The 12492-nt window shown below is 40.8% G+C and overlaps 1 protein-coding gene across 1 annotated transcript in view; it reads left to right on the top strand.

The window, feature by feature from the left end:
* cttnbp2 (cortactin binding protein 2) overlaps positions 1 to 12492 on the top strand; it is a 101073-nt gene that overhangs the window by 2506 nt on the left and 86075 nt on the right. The window contains exon 2 of the mRNA XM_020637200.3: positions 6725 to 6832. Within this exon, the coding sequence (XP_020492856.2) occupies positions 6725 to 6832 (108 nt within the window). The remainder of the gene's footprint in view (positions 1 to 6724; positions 6833 to 12492) is intronic.

Here is a 12492-nt window from a genome sequence, read left to right as displayed (position 1 = left end):
AAATACTGCCAAACCCCTCCACGATACAAGATTACTTTCAAACCTGAAACACACACAAAAAAAAGTGAATTCCCCTAAAGTTTATTTATGTAGATATGTGAAACAACTTTGGGACAAAGCAGTTAACCTAATTTCTTCACGTACTGCAGAATGCTAACAAAGGCTTTTCCAGGATACACGCTATTAATTGCCTCACTGGAATCAGCTTCCTTGACATGACTTACAAATAACTGTTCAGATGTGGTCAATCTTGCCGCTTATGGTCTGGTTTAGTTTGTAGTTCATATAGAGACATCTCTTTTAAGAATGCTGTTGTTTCATAAAAGTAAAAGCGTGTTTAAGTTCATTCTGAAAATATGCAACGACTAGTTGACCGATGACTAACGACCCTATCGACTAGGAAATCCATGGGCAGACCTACAGTCTTTAATTTTTTTGTAATTTTTTTAAAAGATAAGATTCAGATCAAGGTCACAAGTTCATTCAGATCACAAGTCAGAACAGATCAGACAAAGTTGTTGTTGGCGGACATCATATCTGGTGTAAAATCTGAATCCATTGGAATCTGTTTACTTGGGTTTGGACTTAGCTTTCAACATGTGGAAGTTACTTAAGGCTTAAATAACCACCTGTAACTGAAAGCTATCTGATAACCTGTGGCAAAAAAATCTAATGAAAGTTTACAGCTACAGACAGGATAGAAGAACACTTTTCTTGCTGGCTATTGTGGGTTTGGTAGAGCTGGTCTGATTCTCCGATTAGTTATGTTCTTTATTCTCTAAAAATGAAGACTTGGTGTAACATGTTCTCATCAGGGTACAGATGATTATTTTAACTATACAATAAGATCTCTTTGGTAGCTTCCAAACATTTGCCCTAATGTCTGCTAAGACTATTGTGTCATGAAACCTGAGAGTGTTCACCAGTGGTTGTGTGGAATATGCGGCGGCTATGTTGGAGAAGGGCCATTAACACGAGTAGCTGTCATGCCATCGCTTCTTCTTCCTGACAACAAAATTTCTGTCTTCTGATTCAGCGGGGGTTCAAATGACCCTGTAAACAAGTTGGATAGGTCACAGGAGAGTATTAAGTACAAACTGTTAAGGAGCTTATCAACTTTACCTCCCTTCCTTTTATACCATGCTGAACAAATGTTGAAGTACAGATGTCTGTGAGATGTATGTGGCCGTCTAAGTCTAACAATAGTAGAATTGAGTTTTGTTTGTTGTGCTCCCAGCTAGAGTTGTACAGGTTCAGTGGGTTGGTATCAGTGCCGGTATTAATTCTGTGAACTCAACCAGGTATCTGGTTTGGTATAACTGATCCCTGAGCATGTGGGCACTTCGGTCTGAAGAGTTTTGGTTCCTCTCCAGTCTCTGAGTGTTGTACTACCCTGGACTTTGACAAAACAGTGCCTTAGTTATTTTTTTAATCTGACATTATTTTAACATTTTAGTCAGATGGTTGTTTTATCAACAGAACTCCTGAAAACATAAATCCCCAAATTCTCATAGTGCAGAAATATTCAGTAAAATTCCTAACAAGTGGTTTTGGGGATGACGATGTTTATATCACCCTGCAGGGAAGACTTTCCGGGAGGCTGTGTCACATTGGTGGAGATAGATGGAAAGACTTTATTTGACATGGACACCACAGATACATTGGACGAACCAGATGCATTGGCAGTTGAGTCGGTTGTCTTTCAACCCGAAGGTTTTGGGTTTCATCCCAAGCTCCTGCAGCCATATGACCATGTGTTCTTGGGCACATTAGGCCTAAATTGCTCCCACTGCTACATAGCAGCCTCTTCCATCAGTGTGTGAATAAGTGTGAATAGGTCGGTGAAACCAATTTTGAAAGGAAATCTTTAAAGGTGCACTACGTTGTTTTGGTTGTAAAATTTTAAAGTTGGAGAAGTGAAACAATTCGATACTATATTTTCTGAACTGAATTCACAAACTTATTCAAAGGAAAAAAAAATTGGGTCCCTGGAACACTGTTTGGAGCAAAAAAGCTACCAGGAGAGATACGGTTTCACTGTAACTGTAACACACCATAACTTCTCATGTAGCAATCTATCTTCAAACAGTGATGCAGGGACCAATTTTTCCTCTGAGGACAGTTTGTGTATGGAGTTATGAACATGTACCACAGAATATGTACACTTCTCCAACTTTCACATTAACCTATCAAAACTACACAGTGCACCTTTAAATGTAATCCAACGTGGTCAATGGTTGCTGTGTCTTCATTACCATCACCATCATCCCTTCAGTGTAGTATGTATGTATGTATAGTTTCACAAGTTGCCTTATACGCTTTCCTCCGATAAGCTTCACAATCAAGAGGATTTGCTGCTCATCTTTTTTTTTTGGTGTGAAAATACTGATCAATTAAATAAAACATGTCCGCATAATTGATCAAAACGAGACGATCCATTTCATATTAATAGAGTTTAACTGACTCTTTAATTCACTTTGATTCCTCCAAAAATTGTTCGATTTTCCTCGTAACCGTTGGCAACCTCTCACAGACTCCTTTTTCCAGGCTGTCATATCACACAGTTCTGTGCTCGCAGCAACACGACATGAGTCTGTGGGATAAAGCCTTTTTGCCAGCATAAGAGTGGAGGAAGTTGCACGGAGCGAGCAGTTCCTCTCCCTTGTGGCTCCGAGTGAAATGACACAGGCTTTATTAAGTGGGCCGGGGCTCACAGCTAACAGCGAGGCCTCAGAGTGTCGGCCCGGCTGCTCGTGCCCTTGGCGCACGGCACACGGCTCGTGGAACAAATTAGCCTTCTCTTTCCTCACCTGCTCACTGTGCAGAAATCTCACCTCACCTCAACTCACCTCACATACCCCTCACCACCGGCACTCACAGCCCCACCCCCCCCCCCCCCCCCCATGACAGGACAGTATGGCTCAGGGTTGCTGTCTATCAGGGCTCCAATTCTCTGAGTGGTGAAAATGCTGCCGGGGGAAAGAAAAGGGCCTCAGAGATCGATTGGACCGCTTGATGCAAATGAATCAATCCACTGGAATCTCTCCTGCTTTTATTCCCTGGCTGGCAGTATGACTTCAGAGTGAAAAAACATGGTTTGACTTAAGAGAAACGTGTGATTGACGTAAGACTTTCCAGCTCCTTGTTCTCAGAAATAAGAGGGTGGTGCATATCAGAGTGAGCAGACCCAATTGGTGTGTAAAATAAAAACCACAGATGTCGGATTCTTCAGCACCTTTCTTGGCTTAAATATCTTTCTATCTATCTAAACCTTGAAAAAAGACACTATCCATATGTATTTTCCTCCTCTGCTCCCATTGTTTGAACATGAACTTTCCCCCCTCATAGTGAAACAAACAACGTCTCAGGAGAGTATTAAAGGACACATAGAAGGCAGCAGCTCGGAGTAGTCTCGCATCGCTCTGTTCAAAGTCATATTCTGTGCGACTGACCTCTGGAGATGTGCGGCTCTTTGATGAAATGGAAAATCTTGGCTGAGGTTTTGATATCTGCTTGTAAATCAGATCTAAATGGCCGGCCGACAAAGTGAATGGCACCAGAATGAGCAGGTAGCAATCCGACTGATGTGCACCACAGGCCCGAGTCGCTCCACGCTTCCTCCATTTGCCTCTCCTGTCTGTGGTCTATTAAGGTTTTATTGAAAAAACAGCCTGGTGAAAAGCTTCCAGACATTGGTAATGCAGTTGGATGTCTCAGCACATGGCTACAGTAGATGCCGACATGGTAATTGGAATATCTCCTGTTAGTGTGCTCCGTTTTTACCTTTTTGTACCTATTTGTATGTGCATATATATTAGACAGACAGCCAAGAATGTCACACACATTCCTTGCTTCTGCTCTGCCTAAGACATGTAAAACCCCTTTCAAGGCTTCCTAACAACTTGACACTGTCCTTTTCAATGTGGACTTTCTAGATGATGTCATGAAGTTGAGGGATGTAAGCAGGGGAAAAATATCCCCCTTCCCCCTGAGACATCATCTGAAGTGACTCGCTGTATTGTCCCAGAATTAGGATTCCTTGAGAAAACTACACCCTGGCTTACTGTTGAACTTCACATCTTTTGAGGGGAATTCCAGTTGTACTAAACCTGGGCTCAATTTAAACATTTAACACATTTGTGGTCAAGATGAGTAAGGCAGACGATGGCAGATTTATCTTAAAGCATCATTCATGCAAATCAAAGTGCTTTACAGAGTTCAGAGAAGAACATTAAAAGGAACAAGACGAGTAAAAAAACAAGTCATTAAAATATCAGTCTAAAACATGAGTAGTAGGTATTAAAAAGTTTGTGATTTGCTAGAATAGATTGCTACACCCAGCAGACATGCCAGTAGACTGTAATGGGGCAATGAAAACAATCATTTTTGCATTCTCCTAATCTAAGTACCTACACTGACAGTACTTATTGAAAGACTGTTGGAAACAGTGCCAAGATAGGCCAGAAACAACATCACTCTCTTAGAGCCATCTGATACCAATGACAAAACGTTTTGACCTTGCAGAATACGAAAGCTGCTGGTCTGTCTTATCATGAATAAAAAAAAAAGTATAATTTGATGTAGCATAAAATCAGCAATTAGCAAACTAAAGCTAAAGCAATCTTGAACAAGTGTTTTGTGACTGCTTGATATGTTTGAGGTGGTAAAGCAAAATCAATTTACCATTTCTTTTAGCCAACAATATATTTAATAAATACAAAAGTAATTGGTCATACAGGATGCTACACAGTATCCTGGCAGCCAGTGTCTTAAAGCCTTGTGAAAAGCCTGTTTACTTTATATTTAAGAAATTGGACACATTAGATTGTTTTTAAATGCCGCAAGTCACTAAGGCAAAGAGTCATATCCAGTTTAAACCTTACTCTTCAAAAACATTTACCCTGTTTCTTCATAGCAAAGACGACACTATCAAAAGTTAGAACAAATATTTAAGTTGGCGATAAAATGGACTTCACCCCAAAGAGGTCATGGCCTCTTTAAAAAGTGACCACTTTGCTTTATATCAGTACCAGAAAAAAAAGCTTTTAGCAGACTTGTGGGGAGGCAAGAAGTGGTCCGGTCTCTCCCAATTACAGTCATCTGCTCCCTCCAATCGTTAGCCCTGCGGTCGCCACTGACCAAATAGGTGCTGAATGACCTAGCTAAATGTAATTAGATCTTAATGGCTTCGAGGTAGGTCGGGACATCTAGACTAATTTGAGAGCTGAGCTTAATGAGACCAGTTGGAGATGGTAAGGAAGTCATGCATTTATGTAGGCTTTTTTATTTTCAGCATCATAACCAATTGTTTGAGCATCATGTCAAATATATAATAGTTGAATGAGTTGTTTGAAGCATTAGATGATGTTAACTTGCATTGAAGTTGCAGTTGAAGTAATTTTGTTTTCACCCGGTCTCATGAATGTGGTCGTCTTGGTTTGTTATGAAGTTTGTGATGGTCAGAAGATGGTTTGCAGGTCTAACATTTTGTTTAAAAGTGAAATATCTTTGAAAATATTCAACAATTTACCACTCATTTGGGCCAAAGTTTTCATTCTGAAAATTAGGTCTGGAGCCACAAATAGTTGAAGATGAAAGACCGTCGTTAACTCTAACAATATGTGCTAACATGCTAATGGGAACATGCTGTGTTCATCTTAGTTTGCATTTTTGTCTTGTAATATATTCAGACTTCTACTTTGTTTCATTGTTACAATCATCAGCATTGACAGTGTCTTTGAACTTTACAAGACATTGAATATTAACAGCGAGCTGTCTAATGCTGCTGTGATGTCGAGCTGAAGGCTTTGACATTGATCAAGGAACAGCTAGATGAAGAGCTTTATGTTAAAGATCTGTAAGAAGTTTTTATTTAGACTTTTAAATAAGAAAAAAAAAAATATATATATATATTTGAATACACTCATATTTGTAAGAAAAATAGCCCTTTTGTCAAAAGCAAGAAGTTAAATTGTAGTAATAACCTAATGTTAGCATTTTTTTTAATCCTGAAGGCCTGGATCCCTCCAGAGTGAACATGTGCAGCTATGTGGGCATCAGATGCACCGAGGTTCTCTGTATTATATATCTGATTTTTGCACGTAAACATTTCCTCATATGTTCAGTTTATAGTGATTCGATGTCACTCATTTTGTTCACAAATGTTGGGCCTGCGGACCTGTTTGCAGCTACTTGAACAAGTAGAATTGAAGCAGATGCTAACATCAGCATGCCAGCAAGCTAAATGTCAGAATGTCAAAGCAGATTGTTGACATTTATAACTTGTATTTCACATAAAATTATGGATATGCATTTGCAATTTTACATCTTTTGGTGGATGTTTTAGTCCATAGTGACAGAAAAATGATTTACAATAGGTGAACTAGAAGCCTATAAAAACAAGTGCCTAAATCATAAGGAGGCTTGCAAGGAGCATGAAGTTTAAATGACTAGGTTATGGTGATTACATGTTACTTTTCTTGAAAAAGAAAGTAAGTTTTCGGGAAGAGGTAGGAGGACCCAAAGGGAGTGTGCTGATCTAATCAAGCAGTGAAACTTATTCCAGCATAATTGCACAAGGGAGCAAACAAATATGGCTAAATTAGGAAATTCAGAAAGGTGGGTGTTGCATATTAGGGGAGTTGGGATCTAATACTCAGCCTTAATTTGAATACAAACTGTTTATTTTATTGCTTGATTCTGATGCATTGTTTCTGTGTTGCAGAAATGTGAGTTCAACATGGATAACCTGAGCAAGCCGGAGCTGCTCACCCTGCTGAGTATCATGGAGGGAGAGCTGGAGGCTCGCGACTTGGTCATAGAAGCCCTGAGGGTGAGTCCAGTCGACACAATAACACACTCCTGCACTCATTAGCTAAGCCTCTGCCATCGTAGCCACTGCCGGGTTAAATCGTACACAACCCATTCACAGCAGATTGCCTTTGTGTGCGAGAGTTGAGATGAGACGATAAGATGTACTTGTGACCCAGAATTGAGTTGGTTATAGTACCACATGGTTTAATGAATGATAAATGGCCTTTTTCCCATGAATTTGTACAACACGTGTGGGATCACGATGAAAGACTCTTCCTTTCTTTTCTTCTGTTATGACCTGCTGATAAGCAGTCTCACTAATTGCCTCTGTTGAATAGGAGCTGGCTGGGCCACTGGTTATCACGGCCAGAGAGGCCAGTGTGATCAAATCTGTGTCAACCGAGCACCTTCTGTTTAACCAGCAGATAAGAAACAGACATCCATAGTCCCTGGTCCTGGCTCCTGTTGTCCTTTAATGACTGAAAGCCAATTATGAAGTTGAACCTTAAAGAGAATGTTTATTTGTCTCGCAAGGGGAAGTTTGAGCCTGAAGAAAAAAAGTACAATTCCTAACAATATCTTTCGGTGAACACTGCACATATTATACTTGAGGTGTTTTTAGGATGATTGGTTTGTCTAGCCAACCAGCTGATTCTTTGGGCGGCAGTAACTCAGCCTGTAGGGATTTGGGCTGGGAACTGGAGGGTCGCTGGTTCAAGTCCCGATGCTGACCAAATCTGGAAGTTGGTCTGGTAGCTGGAGAGGTGCCAGATCACTTCCTGAGCTCCCTGAGCACTGGTATTGCGCATTCTTCCTTTAAATTAATGCAACCCTTCATAATGGCTTGAAGGTACTTTACAAGGAATACAGTTCAAGAAAAATACAACAGTAGATAATGATGAAATGCTCTTAACATTGTGCACAAGTAAAATTAAATTGAATTAAATTGAATGATAGGCCTGCATAGTAATTCTTAAACCCGAAGACTACATCATTGACTATTAAGTAGTGTTTTTCAAATTGCAGAAATGTGTGGCTGCTTTCCCATCATTTTTTCCCACAATGGTGAACATTTGATCTCAGTTTTAATGCCGCAATCCAAGATTATTATCTGAGGGGAATCACTTATCAGCGGCTCAATGGCTGATCTCAAATCCTTATAAAATTCTTTGATAGGGAGTCTAACTAATAACCTTTCAGCAAAACTGGAAGACAAACAAAGAATATGACATCAGACTGCATCTGAATATTATGGTCTTTGGTGACTGTAGAGATTTTGATATTTCGTATTGTACAGCCCGTGTAATGGCAAAAAGAAAATCAGCTGGGATGAGTTTAAATGGATAATGTATGGATCTGAATACACTGATTGCTCTGATTTTGAATGCCTGGCGTCCTGGAAAACGGGTGTAGCCTCGCATCAAAGGTTGCAGCGATATCTCAGAAACAAACCCTGCCATGTTCCTCTCTCTCCCTCTTTCTGTATATAGGTCAGGATCTCTGCTCAGTTTGGTTATGTTCTACTTTTACACCGTCTTGTTGCAGTTTTTTTTTTTGATTGGCTGTTGTGCAACACATTCACTGTGTTGGGACTACAAGGACATTGAGAGATGAATGCCAGACGCTATTTTTTTTTTTAAGGTTGGCAGGATTTTTGAAACCACTTAAAGATCTCTCTTGATTGTGTGACTAAGCTCATATTGAACGGCACAAACTGACTCCTTACCTTTGCCTGACATTGCAACCTTAGTTTCACCTGTGATTTTTTTTTCCGCAATCTTCTTTTTTCCTCTTTGGTGATATCATTGTTCTTTTTTGCCGTCTCCCTTTCTTTGAATTTAGGACATCCTGTGCCCCAGTGTAAGCTATTCTCTATCTCTTTGTGTCTCTGGTATTAGTGATTTCTATGTTCCACCCTCAGCATCACCCATGTTTTCCAACTAACATTAAGAATCCCTGCAGGCCCCCTTCTCCCCTGTGAATGGATATCCTATCCAGGTTCAATGAAATAAGCCTCCTGTCTGTGCCCTGACTGCTCTCCAAAAACACAATGAGCCTGTTTGTTCAGTGGCTGATAAGCCTCATCTGAGAGAGAGAGAGAGAGAGAGAGAGAGAGATGGACGGATAGACGGATAGACTGAGACAGACAGGAGGAGTACAGGGAGTGAAGAAGGAAAAGAGAAACAGACAACAGAGTTAAGAGAGAGATATACCTAGAGCAAGTAGCCAAGATCGTCTGTTTGAATCAGAAGGAAGGCCATGCAAGGCAGTTGAGATGCAATGAAAAATGGAGGCCTGACATTGTCTCTGACGAAGCGGGACACTGTGACAGAGAGGATTAAGCCGACTCCCCCTTCCACTTGCTTTCCAATTCTCCCCCTCTCCCCTCTCAAATAGCCAAAAGAAAAGCATCATCTGGCCACCAGCTGCATGGTTATCAATGTTACTACACAATGATGTCCGTTTTTTAAGAGTTGGATCCAAAATCAAGCCGACCAGCCTCAGTATTCCCAAAATGCATAGAATTGGCAAATTCACACCAGGTCCTGTATCTCCAGAATACCAAATCCCCCTCCGTACCACTTAGCTGCCCCCTCACCAAACGCTTTGGCCAAACTTCCACAGCTTGGCACGACTACAGCGATTGTTTGTGGCGTTTGGGCATTATTAGGAGTCTTTGGTGCAGCAGATTAATTAACGTGTGGCTAAAGCTGGCTGAGCTATCGTATCAGGTTTCAAAAAGAAAGGGGGTTGTAAGCAGATTAGCCAAACGACAGCGATATCACATGATTACCGTGGCCAGCGGCTACACAAGTCACCCATTCTTCTGCGCCAAGAGTCTTTCAGAGACTCGGCCCTTAGAGAAGGAATAAACTCTTTTATTTGTATTGGCAAGTCAGAAGTGTAAGAGTATTTTCCATCGGATGAAGCTGCTTTCACTGTTTAATTAACGGTGGATTCTGTTGTTGGTTGATGAAGTAGCTGCCCGAATCAAAGCGGATAAACCGGCCGGGCTGGAGATCAGAAAGATTTCAGCCTTTGGAGGAAGGCCAGCGGTAATTGGCCACTTAACCAAAATAAATAGTTTTACAAAGAAACCATTGTACGGCCTCCTCAGTGCTAAAGTAGTGTACACAATAAAGGAGAAAAAAATTCAAGGTCGGTTAAGTTTTTTTTGGTGTCCATGATATTTCAACAAATGCCAATCCTACAACTAAAAAAAATACATGACTTAAAGCTACTTTGGGGGGAACATGCCCAGCAAAGTAAGAGAACATTATGATAGATTAATAGCTTTTTGTTTACTACAAACTCCTACTTTCGGTGCACAAATGTTGCCAAAGTTTGATGTCCAAGTCCGACAGTGTGCAGGATTTTGCTTGCAGTTTTGGGGAATCAAAAACAAGAAATGACCCAATGTTGGGTGCCTAGAACTTCTAATATTGTTGCTGTGGTATCAGAACAAGCATTAATATGGTTTGGATTTTAATAGTCTCTTATCGAGGTTTTAATTATAGTTTCATACCAACCCTAATATGTACATTAGAAAGTACTTATTCAACTCCAAATTATGTATTTTTTACCAAGTGTTGTTGATTCACTGCAACAGTTTTACCCTGGAACCCTTTTTTTGATGTGAATTTGTCAATTCACATAATCTCTTAACTTCTGGTTTACAGATTATAATGACAATAGATGATTAAACATTTTTAAAATACGCCAATTATTGACATCAGAATAAGAAAATAATCAATGTGGACACTTCTATTGAGTTGTTCTGGGATTTAAATGAGCATCACCAACAGAATTGGATAGGATTAGAAATAATTTGACAGCATCACTCTCTAGGCTCTCTGTACTTTTTTAAAGCAGCTGCATGCAGGAACCTGCAGTGCTTTGACTGCTGAATCAACCACAAACAGATTGTTTTCCTCTGTTACAATGACGGCGTGCTGTTCCACTCCACAAGGTGGATCGGGGTAACATCCCCACAGACACCGCTGTGTTGGGTAAAACCAGATGGGTGGTCTGCCTTAGTGCCCAGCAGGGCCCGGCCTCATGCAGACACGCTTCCTGGGGAGGTCATGTGATCTACCATATGACTAAGCGAGCTCATGGAGCTGCTGTCAGCACTGCGCTCATACATGCTTGGCACAGCACAGCACATGCCCCGAGCCATCAGGCTTTCTCCAGCGTCACGTTATCTCTGACCATCTCGACCATCTAGCTATTTAAGGCATGCCCTGTTGCTGGGCTTTTCCACCCCCCCCCCCCCCCCCCCCCCCACACACACACACACACACACACACACACACACACACACACACACACACACACACACACACACACACACACACACACACACACACACACACACACACACACACACACACACACACACTGAGCAACGTCTTGTTCTTTATCTCTGTTCCCGTAAGTCTTTGTTGAGTTTTTTTTTGCAGTAGCTCCCTGTCTCTTTCTCGTTTCTTTGTCTTCTTATCTCTCTGGACCGACACTTTGGCAGCTCATCATTACTGTCTTTCGCACATAAATCTTTTTCTTGTATGTCTTTCTCTTACTGCATCACTCTCCTCCACTGTAGGCTGCAATGCTAATCCAAAATTTATTAAAAAGTCTGCATGAACCGTAGAAAGCTGCGCAATCACCCCCCACCTTCATAGAGAGGGATGGGCCACAAAGCTTTGAGTTCAATCATGTGTGTGCAAAATTCATGTCCCAACAGATCAAGGGGAGTAATCTTTCATTTTATTCACACAGAACACGATACTGATTAAAAAGAATCCTCTCCAGCTGATGCCTGATGCTCTTTTTTTGGCAGGTTTTGTAGATGTAGATTCAAAACTGGGCCGAAGCAACAGAGTCCGCTACACAACGTTATAATGAGAATATTTGCCTTTATATCAATGCTATGTGTAATCCAATGGAATGACAACATCCACAAAAGAGAGGAGAACAACATACTGACGAACAGAAAACATAAAGCAGCCGTTTAATTACGTGCACGGAGATCGTAGTGGTCGCGTGCAGACACTTTAGCCGGTCACTGTATATAAACGTCATTCTCTTTCTATTGGCTCGAGATGAGCTCGAGTTGAAATCTCCGGAGTATATTCGGCCGCGTTCAGACATCAGCTCACTCAGATTTTCTGCGGATAAAATACTAGGGGTCTGGCCATGTGTGAAAAGGGTTTTAGTCTTAGCTTTGTATTGTTTTACTCATTATTCATCATAATATGAATTAATGCTAGGCGACTTATTTCCCAGTCAGTTAAACGGGAATCTAAATTCTTACTCGCCAACTAGTATTAAGGTAAGAAAACACTCCGAGAACAGCGACAGGGAGCGTTGTCTAAGTCAGTGTGCAACACCAGAAATGTGTTCAAAATTGTATAGAGTGCTATTATCACAATTTTTCTTTCAAAATACGTGACTTTAAGGAAATAGTTATGCGTTGCTTTGTCTGGTGTCTTTTTGAAAAGCTTAAGGATCAAACTTGGTTTAAAATACTCCACATGTCACCTCTTCATACATGATGATTTTGTGTTTTTCAAAATAAAAACGACTTGTACTTCCTTCCTGTATTTGAGATAGAGCTGTGAGTTTGGATTCAGTAGGAAACACGTATATTTGAGTGAAGGTTCCCATTAAACTTCAGTG

The sequence above is a fragment of the Labrus bergylta genome, chromosome 7 (assembly GCF_963930695.1).
Source record: "Labrus bergylta chromosome 7, fLabBer1.1, whole genome shotgun sequence".
NCBI lineage: Eukaryota > Metazoa > Chordata > Actinopteri > Labriformes > Labridae > Labrus > Labrus bergylta.
The sequence above is the reverse complement of the archived record's forward strand: the minus strand, read 5'-3'. Positions and strand labels throughout refer to the sequence as shown.